Source organism: Oryctolagus cuniculus, chromosome 10, assembly GCF_964237555.1.
Source record: "Oryctolagus cuniculus chromosome 10, mOryCun1.1, whole genome shotgun sequence".
In the NCBI taxonomy this organism is placed as follows: domain Eukaryota; kingdom Metazoa; phylum Chordata; class Mammalia; order Lagomorpha; family Leporidae; genus Oryctolagus; species Oryctolagus cuniculus.
In genome coordinates, this window is record NC_091441.1 from 14,818,706 (window position 1) to 14,840,340 (window position 21,635).

General features: G+C 40.1%; 1 protein-coding gene across 3 annotated transcripts in view; it reads right to left on the bottom strand.

The window, feature by feature from the left end:
* SERPINB7 (serpin family B member 7) overlaps window positions 1–21,635 on the bottom strand; it is a 68,486-nt gene that overhangs the window by 11,842 nt on the left and 35,009 nt on the right. For 2 of the 3 annotated variants that reach the window (XM_008261388.4, XM_008261387.4), the window contains exons 2-4: window positions 20,294–20,479; window positions 18,582–18,632; window positions 17,891–18,007 (exon numbers count right to left, since the gene is read on the bottom strand). In XM_008261388.4, coding sequence (XP_008259610.1) covers window positions 17,891–18,007; window positions 18,582–18,632; window positions 20,294–20,461 — 336 coding nt within the window. In that variant the 5' untranslated portion in view covers window positions 20,462–20,479. Of the gene's footprint in view, window positions 1–17,890; window positions 18,008–18,581; window positions 18,633–20,293; window positions 20,480–21,635 lie in introns of those variants that run through there. The other variant, NM_001171286.1, reaches the window with a different exon arrangement.

The following is a 21,635-nucleotide window of genomic DNA, read 5'->3' on the forward strand; positions in this document are numbered from 1 at the left end:
AAGAACAGCACAAGGTCCTGTGTCGTTCCTCCGCGAAGAGGGGGAGCAACATAATGGTGCCATGACTCGGATATGAAGCTTAGGAGGGATAATGGTGCCGTGACTCGGATAGGAAACCTAGGCGGGAAGAAGCGGGAAAATACCGGAGAGAGAGACTAGCAAAGAGCCTAGGGAAAACCCAGACGGAAAAAGTGCCAGAAGAAGTTAGGATTGAAAGCAAAAGTGAAAGCTGGAAGAAACATAGACTCGGATATGGACTATGGCGGGGAAGTTAGGAGAAATCTATGGTTGAAAGCGAAAGTGAAAGCTAGAAGAAACTTAGACTCGGATACGGACTGTGGGGAGAAGCCAGGAGAAATGAGAGGGGAATATTGTTGGAAGAAAAGTTAGGAAACATACCGGGTAGAGAAAAATATGTTAGGGAAAGTGAAGCCGCGAGGGCAGGCTGAAGCGGAGACGTAAGCTAGGTTGGGATTCGTCAAGTCAGCCCGGGGAGCAAAAGGCGAAAAACTAAAACCAGAAGCGGAGACGTAAGCTAGGTTGGAATCCGTCAGATCAGCCCGGGGAGCAAAAGACAGGAAGCCAAACTGAAAGGCGGAGACATAAGCTAGGTTGGATTTCGTCAGGTTAGCCCGGGGAACTTAGACTGAAAACCGAGAAGCAGAAACGTGAGCTAGGCCCTGATTCGCGGAAGCCGCCGCGTGCAGAGAAAGCACGAGGGGCACAAGCAGAGAGAGTGCACGGGGCGCGAGTAGATAGGAAGTGCAGGGCTGGTGCGGAGGCCGTGGTGCGGGCGCGAAGGGCGCTGAGACCGCGGAGCGCGCGCGAAGCCGGGAAGCCGCGCAGATAAGAGAAGCGTGGGCTGAAGCCGCACAGAGCTGGGAAGCCGCCACGGGGCGAAGCGCCGAGAAGCAGCCTCGGGGCCGGCGCCGGGAAGCCGCGGGGATAAGAGAAACAGAAGTATAGAAGTAAAATGAGAGAAATAGGAATGGTGGCAGATAGAAGTAAAATAGGAGAGATAGGAATACCCGGAGATAGAGAAATAGAGAAAAATAAGGCCTCCCCACAACACGGCAATGAGAGAGCTTGGATTCGGTCTGCCTGATTAGTAAGGCGATGAGCACCTGCGGGCGGCTAGCAGCTTATCCGCTGCAGGTCACCAAAGACAGGCACGTTATCAACACCAATAAGTCTCCCCACAACCCTCCATCATCTTTCTTATGTTTCCTTTAATTTTTGTCAAACCTTTACCTAGCCAGAAAAAAAGACTAAAATAAATAAAATAAGAAATGACAAAGGAGACACTACAACTGATACAGAAATAAAAAGGATTATAAGGGACTAATACGGACAATTGCTCACCAACAAATTGAATAACCTAAAAGAAATGAATAAATTCCTTGGCACATACAACCTACCAAGGTTGAATGATGAACTTAATAATCTGAACAAATAATGAGAAAGAAGACTGAATTGGAAATAAAAAGACCCCATCAAAGAAAATCTTGATGTTTCTACTAATTAACTCTGTTAAAAATTTAATGAATAACAAATACAATCCTTAGCAAACTTTTCCAAAAAGTGGTAGATGATGCATTCCAAACCCATTTTATGAAGATGGCATTATCATGATACCGATGTCTCTCAAGGACAGTAAATGAAAAGAAAATCACAGGTCAATAGCCCTATTGAATACAGATGAAGAAATTCTCAGCAAATGTGGTACACACACACACACACACACTTCGGGTTTAGTTTATTCTTCATATTCCTTCAAATGTAACATCAGGAATTTATTTGAGAGCTTTCTTCTTTTTTATTTAAGCGGCAGAGAAATAGAGAGAGGAAACTAAATCTCATCCATGGATTCACTTCCCAATTGCATTCTGTGGACAAGACTGGGCCAGACTGAAGCCAGGAGCGGGGAGCTCAACCCAGTCCCCCGACATGAGTGTCAGGAACCCAACTACTCGAGCCTTCACCATTCCTTCCTATACTCTACACTGGCAGGAAGCTGGAATTGAGAGCTGGAACCAGGATTTGTATGTAGGCACTCTCATGTGGGATGCAGGTTGCTGCTTCTTTTTATTTTTAAATTCTTGTATAATTTATTTTCCTTAAATAACAATTTGCTACAATCACAAAATTTTTTTAAAAATTAGCACAATATTCACAAATGCAGAATTCTCTTGGACAATCAAAATCATGGTGTTCTTGGAGTAAATTAACATCAAACTGCATGTATATTCTGGTAGGTCTTCTCCTTTGAAGTGAAAGGGAGACATTTGTAACCAAGGGCAAATGCATAATTTTGTTTTTCTATACAGACTCTCTTTTTTTAAACATTTATTTAATGAATATAAATTTCCAAAGTACAGAATATTGATTACAATGGCATCCCCCCCCATAACGTCCCTCCAACCCGCAATCCTCCCCTTATCCACTTCCTCTCCCCTTCCTTTCATATCAAGATTCATTTTCGATTCTCTTTATCTACAGAAGATCAGGTTAGCATATATTAAGTAAAGATTTCAACAGTTTGCTCCCACACAGAAACATAAAGTGAAAAATACTGTCTGAGTACTAGTGATAGCATTAAATCTCAATGTACAGCACACTAAGGACAAAGATCCTACATGAGGAGTAAGTGCACAGTGACTCCTGTTGTTGACTTAACAAATTGACACTCTTGTTTATGGCATCAGTAATCAACCTAGGCTCTTGTCATGAGCTGCCAAGGCTATGGAAGCCCCCTGAGTTCACTGACTCTGATCATTTTTAGACAAGGCCATGGTCAAAGTGGAAGTTCTCTCCTCCCTTCACAGAAAGCTACCTCCTTCTTTGATGACCCATTCTTTCCACTGGGAACTCACTCGTGGAGATCTTTCATTTAGGTTTTTTTTTTCCCCCAGAGTGTCTTGGCTTTCCATGCCTGAAATACTCTCATGGGCTTTTCAGCCAGATCCGCATGCCTTAAGGGCTGATTCTGAGGCCAGAGTGCTGTTTAGGACATCTGCCATTCTATGGGTCTGCTGTGTATCTCACTTCCCATGTTGGACCATTCTCTCCCTTTTTTATTCTATCAGCTAGTATTTGCAGACACTATTCTTGTTTATGTGATCCCTTTGGTTCTTAGTCCTATCATTATGATCAGTTGTGAACAGAAATTATCACTGGGACTAGTGAGATGGCATTGGTACATGCCACTTTGATGGGATTGAATTCGAATCCCCTGGTATGTTTCTAACTCTACTGTTTGAGGTAAGTCAGCTTGAGCATGTCCCGAATTGCACATCTCTTCCCTCTCTTATTCCCACTCTTATATTTAACAGCAATCACTTTTCAGTTAAGTTTCAGCACTTAAGAAGAATTGTGTATTGATTACAGTATTCAACCAAAAGTATCAAGTAGAACAAAAAAAAATACTAAGAGGGATAACGTATTAAGCTGCTCATCAACAGTCAGGTTGAAGGCTGATCAAGTCACCGTTTCTCATAGTGTTCATTTCACTTTAACAGGTTTCCTTTTTGGTGCTCAGTTAGTTGTCACCTATCAAGGAGAACAAGTGGTATTTGTCCTTTTGGGATTGGCTTATTACACTCAGCATAATGTTTTCCAAATTCCTAACAGGGATCACTTTTCAGTTAAAATTTCAACACCTAAGAATAATTTTTCTGTTAATTTACAGAGTTCAACCAATGGTACTAGAACAAAAAAAATACTAAAATGGATAAAGTATTACATTGTACATCAACCGTCAGGACAAGAGCTGATCAAGTCACTGTTTCTCATAGTGTCCATTTCACTTCAACAAGTTTCCCCTTTGGTGCTCAGTTAGTTGTCGCCAATCAGGGAGAACATATGATATTTGTCCCTTTGGGACTGGCTTAATTCACTCAGCATGATGTTTTCCAAATTCCTCCATCTTGTTGCAAATGACTGGGTTTTGTTGTTTTGACTGCTGTATAGTATTCTATAGAGTACATATCCCATAATTTTTTTATCCAGTCTACTGTTGATGGGCATTTGGGTTGGTTCCAGGTCTTAGCTATTGTGAATTGAGCTGAAATAAACATTAATGTGCAGACTGCTTTTTTGTTTGCCAATTTCATTTCCTTTGGGTAAATTCCAAGAAGTGGGATGGCTGGGTTGAATGGTAGGGTTATCTTCAGGTTTCTGAGGAATCTCCAGACTGACTTCCATAGTGGCTTAACCAGTTTGCATTCCAACAGTGGGTTAGTGTCCCTTTTTCCTCACATCCTCTCCAGCATCTATTGTTGGTAGATTTCTGAATGTGAGCCATTCTAACTGGGGTGAGGTGGAACCTCATTGTGGTTTTGATTTGCATTTCCCTGATTCCTAGTGATCTTGAACATTTTTTCATGTGCCTGTTGGCCATTTGGATTTCCTCTTTTGAAAAATGTCTATTGAAGTCCTTGGCCCATTTCTTCAGTGGGTTGTTCGGTTTGATCTTATGGACTTTCTTGATTTCTTTGTAGATTCTGGTTATCAACCCTTTATCAGTTGCATAGTTTGCAAATATATTTTCCCATTCTGTCGGTTGTCTCTTCACTTTCCTGACTGTTTCTTTTGCAGTACAGAAACTTCTCATTTTGATGCAATCCCAATAGTTGATTTTGGCTTTGACTGCCTGTGCTTCTGGGGTGTTTTCCAAGAAGTCATTGCCGGTACCTATATCTTGCAGGGTTTTTCCAATGCTCTCTAATAATTTGATGGTGTCAGGTCATAGATTTAAGTCTTTAATCCATGTTGAGTGAATTTTTGTGTAAGGTGAAAGGTAGGGGTCTTGCTTCATGATTCTGCACGTGGAAATCCAATTTTCCCAGCACCATTTATTGAATAGACTGTCCTTACTCCAGGGATTGGTTTTGGACCCTTGATCAAATATGAGTTGGCTGTAGATGTTTGGATTGATTTCTGGTGTTTCAATTCTGTTCCATTGGTCTATCCATCTGTTTCTGTACCAGTACCATGCTGTTTTGATTACAACTGCCCTGTAGTATGTCCTGAAATCTGGTATTGTGATGTCTCCGGCTTTGTTTTTGTTGTATAAGATTGCTTTAGCTATTCAAGGTCTCCTGTGTCTCCATATAAATTTCAGCATCATTTTTTCTAGATCTGAGAAGAAGGTCTTCGGTATCTTGATTGGTATTGCATTGAATCCATAAATTGCTTTTGGGAGAATGGACATTTTGATGATATTGATTCTTCCAATCCATGAGCATGGAAGATTTTTCCATTTTTTGGTATCCTCTTCTATTTCTTTCTTTAAGATTTTGTAATTTTCATCATAGAGATCTTTAACGTCCTTGGTTAAGTTTAATCCAAGGTATTTGATTGTTTTTGTAGCTATTGTGAATGGGATTGATCTTAGAAGTTCTTCCTCAGCCATGGCATTGTCTGTGTATACAAAGGCTGTTGATTTTTGTGCATTGATTTTATACCCTGCTACTTTGCCAAACTCTTCTATGAGTTCCAATAGTCTCTTAGTAGAGTTCTTTGGGTCCCCTAAATAAAGAATCATATCATCTGCAAAGAGGGATAGTTTGAGTTCTTCCTTCCCAATTTGTATCACTTTAATTTCTTTTTCTTGCCTAATAGCTCTGGCTAGAACTTCCAGAACTATATTGAATAGCAATGGTGAGAGTGGGCATCCCTGTCTGGTACCAGATCTCAGTGGAAATGCTTCCAACTTTTCCCCATTCAATAGGATGTTGGCTGTGTGTTTTTCATAGATTGCTTTGATTGCATTGAGGAATGTTCCTTCCAAACTCAGTTTGCTTAGAGTTTTCATCATGAATGGGTGTTGTATTTTATCAAATGCTTTCTCGGTGTCTATTGAGATAATCATATGGTTTTTCTTCTGCAGTCTGTTAATGTGGTGAATCACATTGATTGATTTGCGAATGTTGAACCATCCATGCATACCAGGGATAAATCCCACTTGGTCTGGGTGGATGATCTTTCTGATGTGTTGTTGCATTCTATTGGCGAGAATTTTATTGAGGATTATTGCATCTATGTTCATCAGGGATATTGGTCTGTAATTCTCTTTCAATGCTGCATCTTTTTCCGGCTTAGGAATTAAGGTGATGCTGGCTTCATAGAAAGAATTTGGGAGGATTCCCTCTTTTTCAATTGTTCTGAATAGTTTGAGAAGAATTGGAGTTAGTTCTTCTTTAAATGTCTGGTAGAATTGAGCAGTGAATGCATCTGGTCCTGGGCTTTTCTTTGTTGGGAGGGCCTTTATTACTGTTTCAATTTCTGTCTCAGTTATGGGTCTATTTAGGTTTTCTATGTCTTCCTGGTTCAATTTAGGTAGATTTCACGTGTCCAGGAATCTATCCATTTCTGATAGATTTTCCTGTTTGCTGGCATACAAGTCCTTGTAGTAATTTCTGATGATTCTCTTTATTTCTGTGGTGTCTGTTGTTACACTTCCTTTTTCATCTCTGATTTTATTGATTTGGGTCTTTTCTCTTCTTTTTTTAGTTTGTTGGGCCAATGGGGTGTCAATTTTGTTTATTTTTTCAAAAAACCAGCTCCTCATTTGGCTGATTTTTTGTAATGTTTTTTTGGATTCAATCCTGTTGATTTCTTCTCTGATTTTAATTATTTCTCTTCTCCTACTAGATTTGGGTCTGGTTTGCTGCAGTTTTCTAGATCCTTGAGATGCGTTGAAAGCTCATCTATTTGGTGCCTTTCCAACTTCTTGATGTAGGCACCTATTGATATAAACTTTCCTCTTAACACTGCTTTTGCTGCGTCCCATAAGTTTTGGTATGTTGTGCTGTTATCCTCATTTACTTCCAGAGAATTTTTGATTTCTCTTTTAATTTCTTCTATGACCCATTGTTCATTCAGGAGCATGTTGTTCAATCTCCATGTGTTTGCGTATGCTTTAGGAATTCCTGAGTTGCTAATTTCCAACTTCATTCCTTTATGGTCTGAGAAGCTGCATGGTATGATTCTAATTCTTTTGAATTTGCTGAGACTTGCTTTATGGCCTAGTATGTGGTCAATCCTAGAGAAGGTTCCATGTACTGCTGAAAAGAATGTAAATTCTTTATGTGTAGGATGAAAAGTTCTGTAGATATCTGTTAGATCCATTTGGGCTATAGTGTCATTTAAATCTACTGTATCCTTGCTGATCTTCTGTCCTGTTGATCTGTCTATTTCTGAGAGTGGAGTATTGAAGTCCCCCAGTACTATTGTATTGGGGTCTAAGTCTCCCTTTAAATCCCTTAACAAATCTTTTAGATAAACCGGTGCCCATAGTTAGGTGCATATACATTGATAATCGTTATATATTTCTGTTGAATTGATCCCTTAATCATTATATAGTGCCCCTCTTTGTCTCTCTTAACAGTTTTTGTGTTAACGTTTATGTTGTCCGATATTAAGATGGCTACGCCTGCTCTTTTTTCATTTCTGTTGGCATGGTATATCTTTTTCCAGCCTTTCACTTTCAGTCTGTATGGATCTTTGTTGGAAAGATGTGTTTCTTGTAAGCAGCAAATAGATGGGTTTTGTTCCTTAACCCAATCAGCCAATTGGTGTCTTTTAACTGGACAGTTCAGGCCATTAACGTTCAATGTGACTAATGATAAGTGGTAACTTTGCCCTGCCATTTGCCAAAGATAAGTTCTAATATATGCTTTGAATTCCCTGTGATCTTTTGCTGTGAGGTTTCCTTCCTTTACCTTCTTTCATATTGATGACCGTGTTTCTGTGTTTCTGTGTGTAACACATCTTTAAGCATCTTTTGCAGGGCTGGATGAGTGGCAACAAATTCTTTCGATTTCTGTTTGCTATGAAAAGTCTTTATTTCACCTTCATTCACAAATGATAGCTTTGCAGGATATAATATTCTGGGCTGGCAGTTTTTCTCTCTTAGTACCTGGGCTATATCTCGCCATTCCCTCCTAGCTTGTAGGGTTTCTGATGAGAAGTCAGCTGTGAGTCTGATTGGAGATCCTCTGAGAGTAATCTGACATTTCTCTCTTGCACATTTTAGGATCTTTTCTTTATGTTTCACTGTGGAGAGTTTAATTACAACGTGTCATGGTGAGGATTGTGGGGAGCCATTGCACCGCGCCCTAAAGATGGCGCTGGCTCCTTTCTCCCGGAAGGACTGGCAAGAAACAAACAACTCCTAATAAGGAGATGGCCTAGCTCCCTTCCGGCTTCCGCATTGCTGTACCTATCAATCCTTGCCACTTGGCTGCTTTTGATTGGTGTGTTGATGGCTATAAGAGGGATGGGAGAGGGAAGGAGGCGGAAGAAGAAGCTTGTTCAAGGTTCCTGAATAAACTGCTTGAAGAAGAGTTCGGGTTGCGTCTTCCTTGCTGGTCGAGGGACGCGACAACTGGTGGCCCGTACGGGGAACCATCTCAAACGCGAACTCAGAACTTCCTGCAGTCAGGGCAGCGCTGGTAAGTCCCCCAGGAAAATAAGGTGGGGATCCGCGATAAGAGCGGGCAGTCCTGCGACAATAGCGGGAGGATAGCTCTGCGATTAAAGCAGAGGAAGTTCTGCGACAAAAGCAGAAGGACTCTGACCCGTGGCCAGGGAAAGAGTACAATTTTTGACGATGGGTAATTCACAGTCCCATCCAATTTTTCTGGCGCTGAATGCGCTGCTTTGAGAAAACGGTTTGAAACTTAAGCCTAGTACATTGCATAGGTTTTTACGTAACTGCGATACCATTGCACCCTGGTATGGGGTTTCGGGAAGCCTTACTATCCCTTCATGGGACAAACTAGGCAGGGATTTGGATTTTGCATTTGAACAGGGTAATCTCGAAAGGGGAGTGAGACCAATATGGAAGTTAGTGCGAGCATGCCTCGAGGATGAGCAGTGTAGTGAAACTATTCTGAGCAGTCAAGCTGCCTTGGAGGAGCTTCAGGAAGAGCGCTCCGAGAGAGCTGCCAGTGAAAAAGGGAAAACTTTGAAGGAGAGTCAGAAAAGAACTAGGAAAAAACTGTACCCCGATCTTTCCGAGTTGCGCAGCCCCTCCTCAGTAAGTAGTACTAGTGCAGAAAGTAGCTCAGAAAGCAGCAGTGAGTCTGAAGAGTGTGGTGATAACAAAGAGTCTGGTATAAAGCAAGTACGGGAATTGAATCGGCAAATGAGGATTTCCAAAAATTACAGCTGCTGAGCCATTACCAGTTGTTGTCAGATTCCTTATATGTGGTGAACGCATTAAAGATATTGGAAACCGCAGGATCGATTAAACCTTCTAGCCTAATTGTATCCCTAACGTCAGGTGATTGCTCATTGTCTGGATGCATGGGCCGCCTGGGGGAGACCCCAGGTGCTAAAAACTGATAATGGCCCGGCCTATACATCTCAAACCTTTACCACCTTTTGCCAAAAAATGGAGGTTCAACTTGTCCATGGATTGCCATACAATCCTCAGGGTCAGGGCATAATTGAGCGAGCACACCGCACACTGAAAGAATATCTTTTAAAACAAAAAGGGGGACGTGACAGGCCAGGAGAAAGAGAGAGGAAAAATTCCACAGGTATCTTGACCTAGAGAAAAGTCTTAATTCGATAACCCTTTCCAACTTGATGGGTTTTTCTCTTTACAGTTAATAAAAACTTAAGCAATGGGCTCATACGCTAATAATCAATTCTTTTCTGTGCTGCTGTAGCTAACTTATCTAATGAGAGTTTTCATGTGTCTTGAAGGTTTCCCATTTTTCTATTGCCAGTATGAGTCTGGATTGGAAAAACTGCACCATGAAGCTGTTTACGTTATATCTTTAATGTTTGAGTGAGTACCTAACTTTGATCAGATCTAGTCCACAGCCTTGGTTAAACGTACTAATTTTTGACTAAAATGGTTTGACTCTCTGATAGTTTAAATTCTAAACTGAGTCTTTCAACTTTGGGGCTTCCAGTCGGATCCCTGGAACTCTCAAAGGATGGGACTCTAAATTTGTTAAAGTAACAGCTGTTTGAGTCAATTCAAATTATACAAAGTGTATTAAAATGTAGTAAATGATGTCAAATCTATGTTGTATTCATGTTTTTGCTTTTCAGCTAAAGTAGTCTTATAAAAATGAGAGTAAATTCTGTGTATACAAGCCTTTATGTTGTTAACTCAAGTAAGCCAATACAGATTGGTTCAGAAAATTGGGTTAATGCAAACGCCCTTTGGTTTACTTGCTCAGTTTTACATTTACATGTCTTTGATATGCTTTAAACTTGTTTCTCTTAAGGATGAAGATCTTTTCAAAGTTGTAAATATGCACTAGTGACTGTTGCTGCCCAAGTGGTGTTATCCTTATGTTACTTAAAAGCATGGAAATGTAATTTTGACTTTTAATTCAGATAATGGTGTGGTATTCATTAATAGCTCAGTGTTTTAAGTTATCCAGGCGTCGGTGCTAAGTAAAATATGGAAAACGTATTATGTGTACTTTTAACATCTTAAATTTGATAAGAGAGACTTTTAAGTTTGCCAGCATGTATTCTCATAGGTTGTCCATACATGATAATTCAAGACTGTAAAAGTAACTACAGGTATAAAGTTTCAGAAGGTGTGAGCAAGTCATGAAAAGTTGTAAAAAGTTTACGATTTTAAAACATTGTTTACAGAGTTTTCTATAAGTTAAATGTTAATGCCAAAATTACACTAACCTAAAGTTGAAGTCTGATCTTCTGTTATAACAATGGGATTTTTTTAAATGTGTACTAATGTTAGTAATTATCTGGAAATGGTCTCAATTGTAAATCTTAAAATCTGTTGTTGCAAAAACTGTAACGTCTCTTTTTAACAGTGTCTGCTTAATCAGTTACTCTGCCATTTCTAAAGTTAGGTCGTGTAAGCTCTTTTTAACTCTGTTAAATAGTTCTGAGTTATGTGATAATTTCATGTGCTAACTCTTATGTTCAAGGTTTTTGTATTTCTGGTTTACCTAAAAATTCATGTTCTGCCAAGTAAATGTGTACTCTACTGTCTGTTAAGTTATGATTGATAAAAAGCATTAAGTCTTAAAAAGTTATGTTAAATATTATTATGATCAGATCTGGTCTAAAAGTGTTAAAATCACCCTGACTAAATGTTAAGGAATTCTATTTTGACCAGATACTCTAAGTTCTCTTGGCACCTTTAACAGACTTTCTGAAAATCAAAGTTCTAAATTCTCTGGACTTTTGGTATCTCCAGAGGGCCCCTGGAGATGTCAAAAGATATATCTCTCATCTTGCAGAGATAATAACCAATCGGGCTGTTTAGATTAAAAGTGGTGCCAAGATGTGAAATGATGCTAAACTTCAGCTATAAGCATGTTTCTTTCTAGCTGCTCCAGTCTCTGGCTCAGAAGCCAGATCCTTTAAAGAAAGACTGACAAAGTCTAAGAAGCATCCCATGGTCATGATTTGCATCACCTCAATGTCCAAACCTTAAGCTTTGGCAGATGGATGTTACCCATTTCCCTGAATTTGGTAAACTAAAATACATACATGTCTCTTTAGATACATGTTCAGGTTTTGTTTTTGCCACCCCGCAATGTGACGAGGCTGCCAAACATCTCTCATGGCCTTCAGGCCTTTGCTGTTCTAGGAACCCCTATACAGATAAAAACTAATAATGGCCCAGCGTATACTTCCAACTCTTTTAAGCACTTCTGTACTAACTTCCACATCTCTCATCACCAGGATTCCTTATAATCCCCAGGGACAAGGTATTGTGGAACGAGCACATGCCACATTAAAAAATTATTTACAAAAAATAAAAAAGGGGGAATACGGGACCATGGCATATTCCCCACAAAAATGGCTATCACATGCTCTTTTCATTTTAAATTTTCTAATACTGGATAATCAAAGGAAAACTGCAGCTGATCGTCACTGGCATCCTGAAACCAAAAGACAACAAGTCTATGTGAAGTGGAAAGACCCTCTAACTGCTCAATGGTATGGACCTGACCCTGTTTTAATATGGGGACGTGGACATGTTTCTATATTCTCGATGGTTACCTGAGCGACTGGTGCGGCAAACAGACAATGTCACAAAGCAGCCCCTCTATCTTCATTATGATAACATTGCTGATTGGGATCGTTACTGCAGCCGTTATAACCGCCATTTCCATTGCAGCTGTGGGCACTACAACAGCTGCTATAGTGCTCACAGGGCAGTTCAAACTGCTAATACCCTGAATAATTTAACAGCCTCCGTGGCTGCTGCTTTGGATACTCAGACATCCTTAAATGCACAAATAAAGGGAGGCTTGATGATTGTTAATCAGCGTGTGGATTTGGTACAGGAGCAGGTGCATACTCTCTGGCAGCTTGCTCAGCTAGGATGTGAGTGGAAATTTTCAGGGTTGTGTGTGACCTCTGTTCAGTACGATAACATGACTCAGGCAGCAAATTACTCTAAACAGTTGTTTCAGATGCTCTTGCAGAATTGGTCCGCAGAATTTGACTACACCTTGAAGCAACTGTGCCTTGCTGTGGTCACCATCAACTCCACATGTGTGGATGTCTCCTTCGCATCTGGATTGTCATCCTGGATCCACACAGCTGTCTCCAACCTGAAGGAGTGGGCGGGACTTGGAGCTTTGACGGGGTTGCTGTTACTTGTTGTGTTATTTTGCCTGTGGTGTTTGTGCAGGATGAGGACAGCTCATCGGCGGGAATTGGCTATGATAGCTCAAGCCTTTTATGCCCTTGAGGCTGGACAATTGCGGCAAGCATGGCTGGCCTTCCTTGAATGCTAGGCATGGGTGCAGGGTGCGAGGCAAAGCACTGCAGAGAGAACGAGCCATTACGTTCTCTGGAAGGCAAGTCTGTCTGCATGTGGGTTGGCATCCCAGATCCCACCCCCGCGAAAAGGATGCTGTTCCAGGTGGATGCCTGGCAGTGGGGGACAGACCCCTACCTTCTCCTGTAATCCTTAGATGCCTGGTTCTAAAACAAAAAGGGGGAACTGTGGGGAGCCATTGCACGGCGCCCTAAAGATGGCGCCGGCTCCTTTCTCCCGGAAGGACTGGCAAGAAACAAACAACTCCTAATAAGGAGATGGCTGAGCTCCCTTCCGGCTTCCGCATTGCTGTACCTATCAATCCTTGCCACTTGGCTGCTTTTGATTGGTGTGCTGATGGCTATAAGAGGGATAGGAGAGGGAAGGAGGCGGAAGAAGAAGCTTGTTCAAGGTTCCTGAATAAACTGCTTGAAGAAGAGTTCGGGTTGCGTCTTCCTTGCTGGTCGAGGGACGCGACAGAGGATCTCTTTTGGTCATGTTTATTAGGGGTTCTATGAGCTTCCTGTACTAGGATTTCTCTGTTCTTCTCCAAACCTGGGAAATTTTCTGCTAATATCTCACTAAAAAGGCCTTCTAATCTTTTCTCCCTCTCCATGCCTTCAGGAACTCCTAGAACCCGAATGTTGGTTTTTTTAATAGTATCCTGCAGATTCCTGACAATATGTTTTAGATTTCTAATTTCCTCTTCTTTTCTTTGGTCTGACTGTATCCTTTCCTGTTCTCTGTCTTCTAAGTCCGATATTCTCTCTTCTGCTTCACCCATTCTGTTCGTAAGGCTCTCTATTGTGTTTTTCATTTGATCTATTGAATTCTTCACTTCATTATGATTTCTCGTCACTATCACAGTTTCCTGTTGTACTAGTTGTTTTGTTTCATTTTGATTCCTCCTTAATATTTCATTTTCACAAGAGAGATTTTCTATCTTGTCCATTAAGGATTTCTGTAGTTCAAGAATTTGTTTTTGAGAACTTCTTAATGTTCTTATCAATTTTTTGAGATCTGCTTCTTGCATTTCTTCAGTGTCATCATCTTCATAATCTTGAATTCGGGTGTCTTTTTCATTTGGGGGTGTCATGGTGACTTCCTTGTTTTTGTTGCCTCGGTTTTTGCGTTTGTTATTTGGCATATTGGAGATATTTGGTTTCTTCACTGTGGTGCTTTTTCTTGTTATACTATGACTCTAGATTAAGTGGACTGTCTGTTTTTGATGGAGCCTTAGAGGCTTGAGATGGGTGTGGCCTGAGAGCTCTGTTTGGTGTGCAAAAGGTGACACTCCCAGGTTAGGCGTGGTAGATCTCTCTCTCTCTCTCTTTCTTTCTTTTTTTTGATTCAAAAGGGAAGTAATTCCGCACAGCTGAACAAAGTTGGAGGTAGTTAGCCGGCAAATGATATACCCACAGGAGCCAGAGATCGGAAGCTCTTTCCCAAGGACCACACAGGGAATCTGTTCTGCCCTCAGGGTGGGCTCAGATTCTCCTTCAGTCTCCCACTGGGTTGCCAAAGTTACGGAATTGTAGCATCTCTGGAGAGTACTCACGTGAATTCCGTGAGTTCTCTCCCCCATCGTCTCTTTTTTCACAGTCTCAGTTCAGTAGCACCACAAATTTACTAGGTCCTAATCTCCTGTTAATTCGCCCCGCCCAGAGTCAGGTTTTTCTGCTAGGCTCAGGGCCGGTGCAGACCTGAGGTCGCTCTGCTTATGACGTATGTCCAAGATGGCGTCTGCTCTTTGTCTTGCTCGCCCTTGAGAGGTGAGCGGAGAGAGAGAAACCCGTGTCCATACCAGTCACCTTTTTTTTTTTTCTCTCTCTCTCTTCCAGTTAGCCTGGTGAACTTCCCCCCCCGGGGGGTCGTTCCCTCTAGTCTCCTCTCTCCGCTTGCCTGCCGGTGTCTCGGGCTATTGAGGTTCGGCTCACCTCGCATTCCAGCGCTGGTGTGTTGAGTCTGCCGCTGGTGTCCCGAACTGTGGGCTCCCATGCTCTCCACACAGGTCCACTGTGAATCACGCATTCCGGAAGAGTTTCTTCTGCTGTTTCCTCCCCTACTCTTCTTTGAATCTGCAGTATCTCCACTTTTATTAAACTGTCCCTTCCCGGACTATCAGTGTGCTCCCTTCCTATTCCGCCATCTTGTCTCCTCTCATATTTCTTGTTTTATTTGTTTGAAAGGAAAAAAGAGCAAAACAGATCTCCCAACTGCTCATTCACTCCCCAAATGCCTGCAACAGCCATGGCTGGGCAAGACTAAAGCCAGGAGCCTGGAACTCAATCTAGGTCAGCCGTGTGGGTAGCAGGGACCCAGGTACTTGAGTAATCCTAGACTCTCTTTTAATTCATAAACTCAATGTTAATTTGAATCAGGTTAACCAGTGTCTTCTTTTTCTCACGAAGGTAGGAATTTCTGTAAACTGGTTTTGCTGCATTCATAAGTTTGCATGTGTCATGTTTCCATTTTCATTTGCCTCCAGTGCTTGTTTAATTTCCCTTTTAATTTCTTCACTGACCCAATTTTTGTTTAGGGAGAAAATGTTTTTTCTACGATACTTGCAACTTTAATGTGAGTTTGAAAATATAAGGAAGATCTAATAGGTCTTTGTCACTGATGGACTGTGAAGGTTGGGAAAAAGGGAAGTCAAAGATACCTGATGAGACATTCACTAAAAGACAATAAAGATCGGGAAGATTCGGGGTACAGGTAAATGTGTTGAGGAATCTGCAGATCCTACATGAGCACTTTCACTAGGCAGGTATAAAGTTGAGGCGAGAGCTAAGTGATAAGGTATGACTGATCACACACCTTTAGAGAGCTGCACAGATACGAAGGACACTGCCAAAGGACTGTAAACTGTCTCAGTAGATAAATTCTTTCTGAGTAAGGAGGTAAATTGAAAATGGAAGATGGCTGAGTCAAAATCCTAAAGAACCACCAAATTTTAAGGATGCTTGGAGGGATAAAGAAAGCCAAGGACTCGTGATATGAGCCAGCCAGAGGAGAAGGTAGAAAAACTAGAGAAACACCGTAGAAATTGCAAGGGGACAAAATTCTGAGCAGCATCAACCTGTATTGACCACTTGGTGTTGGGAACCACTGAGGGTGTAACTGGGATGGTAGGCCATGATCTTGCAGTAGTAATGATACACTTTCAACCTTTCAACAAGTATCATCTAATGGACCAAGAACAATCCCTGAGGAAAGGCATGACATTGATCTAGATTTAGAGCCGCTGGAGGAAGAAGTATGCTGGTTAAGAGAGTGGTTAAGGAATGAATCCATTGGTAGTTTGGAGCGATGATGACTATTTTGAAAGAAAGTAAAACAGTCAAGAAATTCAATAACTTTATACTTGAATAACTAAAAATTGAATAACTCCATTGAAGACCAGGTAGAATGTGAGTGAAAGAATAAGAAGTGTGGACCATTGTGGCCACAAAATGGGAAACCGGGTTTGTGTATTTCAAAAAAAGTTAAATGCATTGGATGTTGATGAGATTCAAGACATGGTCTGGGTGTCCGTTTCTAAAATGGTAACTAATACCATGTGAAGAAAGGGTCAGGAAATTGTAAGGAGGCAAGTGGGTGGGTCATCCATAGGAACTTTGAAATTTCCCAAATAATGGCAGATTTGAGAGAAATACATAATGACACAGGCATAGTTAGCCAAGATTGGAACAGAAGGGATAAACAGGGATAAAGATGTAAGAGATAGTAGTTGAGTCTTCTACAATATCATGCTTCTTGTAAAGACAATTTTATGATTATCATCATCATCAATTCTAGCAGACTCATCCATATTTAAATGTGAGTAAAAAAGAGAATTATAAACAAAATGTAAGTATCTTGGAGATTATCTAGCTTTCTGTCAATCTATGATTGAAAGTTTACAACTCATTGCATGTAAAATCAAAAACAGTTTTTAGAGTAACTAACTGTCTTATAATTGAGAGGGAAAATAGCAGTGGCTCTATTTTCCATGTCTTTTATCAGATTTTACCCTCACTATGCTTCTGGCTGCATTGGTTTTTACACACTCTGAGTGCCGGAGGTTGGGGGAAATAAAATAGAACTCTGCTATATCTAGAAGCATGACAGACAGATCAAACTTCTAGTTGAAAAGAGTTTGCAATACCTAAGGAGCACAACAGGATGCATGGGAGTATGGAAACAAAATATGAGGCTGAACACCCAGGATGGTCTTTGTAAAACCTATGCAGGATTCTCTTGGGAAGACTGAAAAATGAAAAATGGCCTCATGCTTCATAATTGACAGGCTACCAAAGTATTTGGGAGTGGTGCTGGAAGGTGCAAAGAATTTGAGTGGGTGACATACAGAGGGAACCATAATGGTTGGGTGGAAGACAGACAGAAGGCAAAATTGCAAGTGGTGATTAGCTTGAGATGTCATTGAGGTGGAGTTTTATATCTATTTTGGGAGTGAACAATTTAGGGGGAAAAACATGCCCAGAGAACCATGTGTTCATTTAATAGTACCAACCAGGTGAGCAGCCTCTGGTACCCATAGTAACAAAGCCCCCAAAACACAGACTACATATAGTAGCATGGAGACTGTATTCTAAGCCTCCTGGTTCTTGGGGTAGGCAGGGTGCTGTGATGAATGCATTGTCAACACAAACACCATACAGAAGGATGAGAAATTAGGTTAATGACCTCAGGCAAATCCATTTGCCACCTCTTTGTTAGGTCTGAACTTCTCATCTTTAAAAGACAAGTATGTGACTACTAGAGAGATGAAAAGTATAGCAGAGAAAAAAAAAGACTAAGAGGAAGAACTCACATTAGGAGTACCAAGCTATCAGTAGACCTGGAATTTGGGAAATGCAGATGGACATTTTCCTCTGCTACGATTGATTCCTACAAATGGGCTGATTCACTAACCATTACAGCTCCTACATTACATTATATTACATGTGGGCAAGTTCTCTTCTGTTTTGAAACTCATCGGTCTCGTGACTGAATATGTGAGTTAAACAGAAGGAAAATTAAATTTGAAAATGGTGATAATTTTTTGAAGACACCTGGGAACATAATTAACAGCCAAAAAAATAAAAGATCAACTGAAGCAGTTTTACTTACCTTATGAATGTCAAACACCTTTTCTGCAAAAAGACCGTTGACAATGCTGAGTTCATAATCCTTGTGAGATGCATTTATATTAGCAAGGGCCCTTTTCAATTGAGATTGTAGTCCTGGCTGTAATTTTAAAATATGTAAAAGATTATTCTTTAACTGCAAAGATATGGACAATCTCATTTACACTTAAAGTAAATCATGCATATTATATTACAAAAGAATTAAAAAATAATGATACTATAAAAGCAGCAAAAATGCCACATACAATGTCTATCTTTCCTACAATATCTTACCTTTCCTACAATGTCTTACCTTTACTTTGATCAAATTATTTACTCAAGTAACCAATCTTTGAATAAAATTGTTAACTGGATAATGAATCTGCCTAATATTTATACCAAATTATTATGTTTTACCAATGTAGTTGACTGTGAATATCAAAGGGGGAAAGGGAAATGTTTAGTTCTATGCTATCTTGCCAAAAATCCATGCAATATGCAAATAAACTATTAGCAAATTATTAGTTAACAAGCAAATTAACAAAAATGTTATTTGAAATATCCACAATCTGGAAATCTAAATGAAATTTGTTCTTTTAACTTAAAAGGCTAGAGAACAGATTTAAATATATTCATGAGAGTAAGTTTTCTCAATTTCAGCTCTTTTTCTTAAAAGAAAACCATGTTGTCTTTACCTGACTATTTGAAGAGTTTCTGTGTCTTGAGACAGTGTTGAAATAAAGCATCTGCAAACAGGATGCAAGCAGAGGTTATCAGAATCAAAGGTTTTATGGGAAACAGCAGGAGATTTTAACAATAAAAATGTTTCTTTCCCAATACGTGAATGTAACTGTTACTCCCAGCTCGCTAATACCCTAAAGCTAATACTCTCCATGACTCCAGGTGCACATTAAGAGGCTCAAAAGGAGAGAAATTGCTTTAATATTTATCCTATTTCCTCTTTCCCATGCCTGTTTTCTTTTAGGTTCACCATGATTTTGGAATAGGTATTATTTTACTAAATAGTATAGTAACATTATTTCCACTAAAACATGCTTGTATGGTGGTCCGTCCACACACAGACATTAATATTGCATTGTATATCCCTCCCAGCTTAACTGAATGAAAATCTTATGTAAGAATGATGCAGTTTCCAGTATTGTCAATGAAATGTAATCATGGTGCTCACTCACACAACAAAACTCAGAATACTTGTAGACTGTCTTGTGCCTTTTTAAAAATGATGTGGCAGCTATAATTTTACAACTGGACCAATGCAGATAAGACCATCAACTCATGTGTTCATTTAACATTAATTTAAGTTTTACTTACCAGGTTTAGCCTTTTCATTTTTTTCATTATGGAATCACAAAACCCATCAGCATTTCCTACAAATTACTACCCATGAATTTCTTAAAATTTGTATATAGAATGGCATTAAGTTTTAATTAAATAGGTACAGAAATGCTATATCGTCACCATTTGAATACTTAGTCTTTCTCCTCCCGTGCCCATCCCATATTTTATAGGGGTCTCAAGATGTAGAGTTCCTCCTTTCAAGTTATCAATAACATGAAATTCAAAATTATTTAATATATGCCTTATTTTACCCAATATATTTCTTTGAGCACAGAAATTCAGGTTTTTGCTAGCATTTCTGTCTGACTTTTGATCTATACACACTGACTCACTTAAATGATGCACTAAACAAATGTAATTCGGGTAATCATTTGTATTTATTGAATTTTTAAAACTATATTTTGTGTATCAAAGCATACATGTAAGAAAAATCCTTTTAAATGAGGAGAAGATTTTTTCATGGTGATAGCTATAAAATATCTCCGCCCAAAGCTAATTGTTTTAAATGAATCCCACTGTCACTGCTGTCACCTCCTCACCAATACTTGCTGTCCAAGTAGTTGTGGAATCTTAACTTGATGTCACACTTCAGTGGCTTCTGGCAAAAAGAGATTTCAGACGCTAGGTCCTTCTGTTCTCCTATCTCAATCATATCTACTCAGTGTTTCTTAAAAGTTAGTGTGCACCTGAAGGCTTATTAAGCCCCATACTGCTGGGCAGCACACCCATGTTTGAGAGGGAGTATTTCTGTTGTGGGGCCCTAACACTCACATTTCTAACAAGTTCTTCAAATGATGTTGATGTTACTGGTCTGTTAAACACTCTCTGAGAACCACTGCACTAAGGAAAATAATAAAGGCTGTGGTTCTGGGAGAACTCCCGGAGTATCAAGCTCATAAGCAAATACAACCAGCTGCATGCTATCTTCACATCTGCACATCAAGATGTGAGAAGTGACATCTGTGCCTTCCTGCTTCCCGGCATTGACAGAGACCATTGCTGTGAGAACAATTTCCCCCCACAGTTTACTGTAAAAGCCAAGGCTGACCTTATCAATCTGAGCTGCACAGTCACCTCTGGCACCCAAACGGACCAGGGCCAGGGCAGTGAAGAGGCTCAAAGAGGAAAAGAACACATTTCCATTGCCGTGATTGTTATCCATCTCTCTGAAGAGATTGAAGCAAAATTCTGCATTTGCTGCAGCAAGGGAGGCCATGGCGAAACAGAGTGCAGCCTAGGGAACAACGAGAAAATTAAATTAGCTCTGAGTACATTTCCTGGGAATGTGGTGGTTTTTATTTCCATTTTTTTCTTTCAATTTAAAGCTTCAAAGCTTCAGGCTTTTTCAACCTTGGGTATAATCATTGAGTAACATAACAGAAAGGAAAATGTTTCCTTGACCCAGCCTCCTTGTCATACTCTGAAACTATCTCCTCTGGAAAAACAATGACTATAATACTCTTATTTTTCTCACACTGATATCTCTTAGTGCAACATTTCTACCAATGCTCTCCTATTCATATCCATGACATAGCCCTGATTCGTCTTGATGTGGCATTTCTATGTTCAAAGGCCTTTTAACAAAAACATCTTGTATTTATTTGTGTATTTTACTTGAAATACAGAGAGACAGGAGAGACAGACAGAGCTTCCACCCATTGGTCACTCCCCAGATGTCTTCAAGAGCTGAACCCAGGAACTAGAAACTCAACCTAGGTCCCCCACACTGGTACCAGGGACCAAAATACTGGAGCCATCACTGCTCCCTCCCAGGGTGCACTTAATCTGGAAGCTGGGACCTAACCCAGGTGCTCTGATGTAGGACGCAGGTGTCCCAAACAGCCCCTTAACCACTACGCCAACCATCTGCCCCTAAATGGCCTTTAAACTGCACACATAAATAGTCATAGGAATTACTAGTTCTCAGATCATCCCATATTTCTACACTGAAATAGAGTGAAAAATCCTGCTTAAAGTAAATATTACAACATTAGACAGACTTTTCTTTCTTTTCTTTTTTAGAGAACAAGGCTAGATTTATTGATCCCACTACAAGGAATCAAGAAAGCAGGTCAAGTAGGCACTGACTATGGTTCCCTGGACAGTTTTTTCAAGATATTATATAGCCTAAACCATCTGATATTCAATAAGATGGTAAAATTTGGAGGTTTAATACCATTATGGCTAATTACTATTACGGCTGCTATATACATTCTTACAGTGATCATACAACCAATTTATTTGAGGACCAATCTTGATTTCAAATATCATACATCTTTGTACCTATAAGCATGTTTATATTATTCTAATTTTAACAGAAATTGTGATTATCATAATAGTAATTAGCATAAACATGCACACAACTTTCCCCAACACAGAGTTTTAGTCTG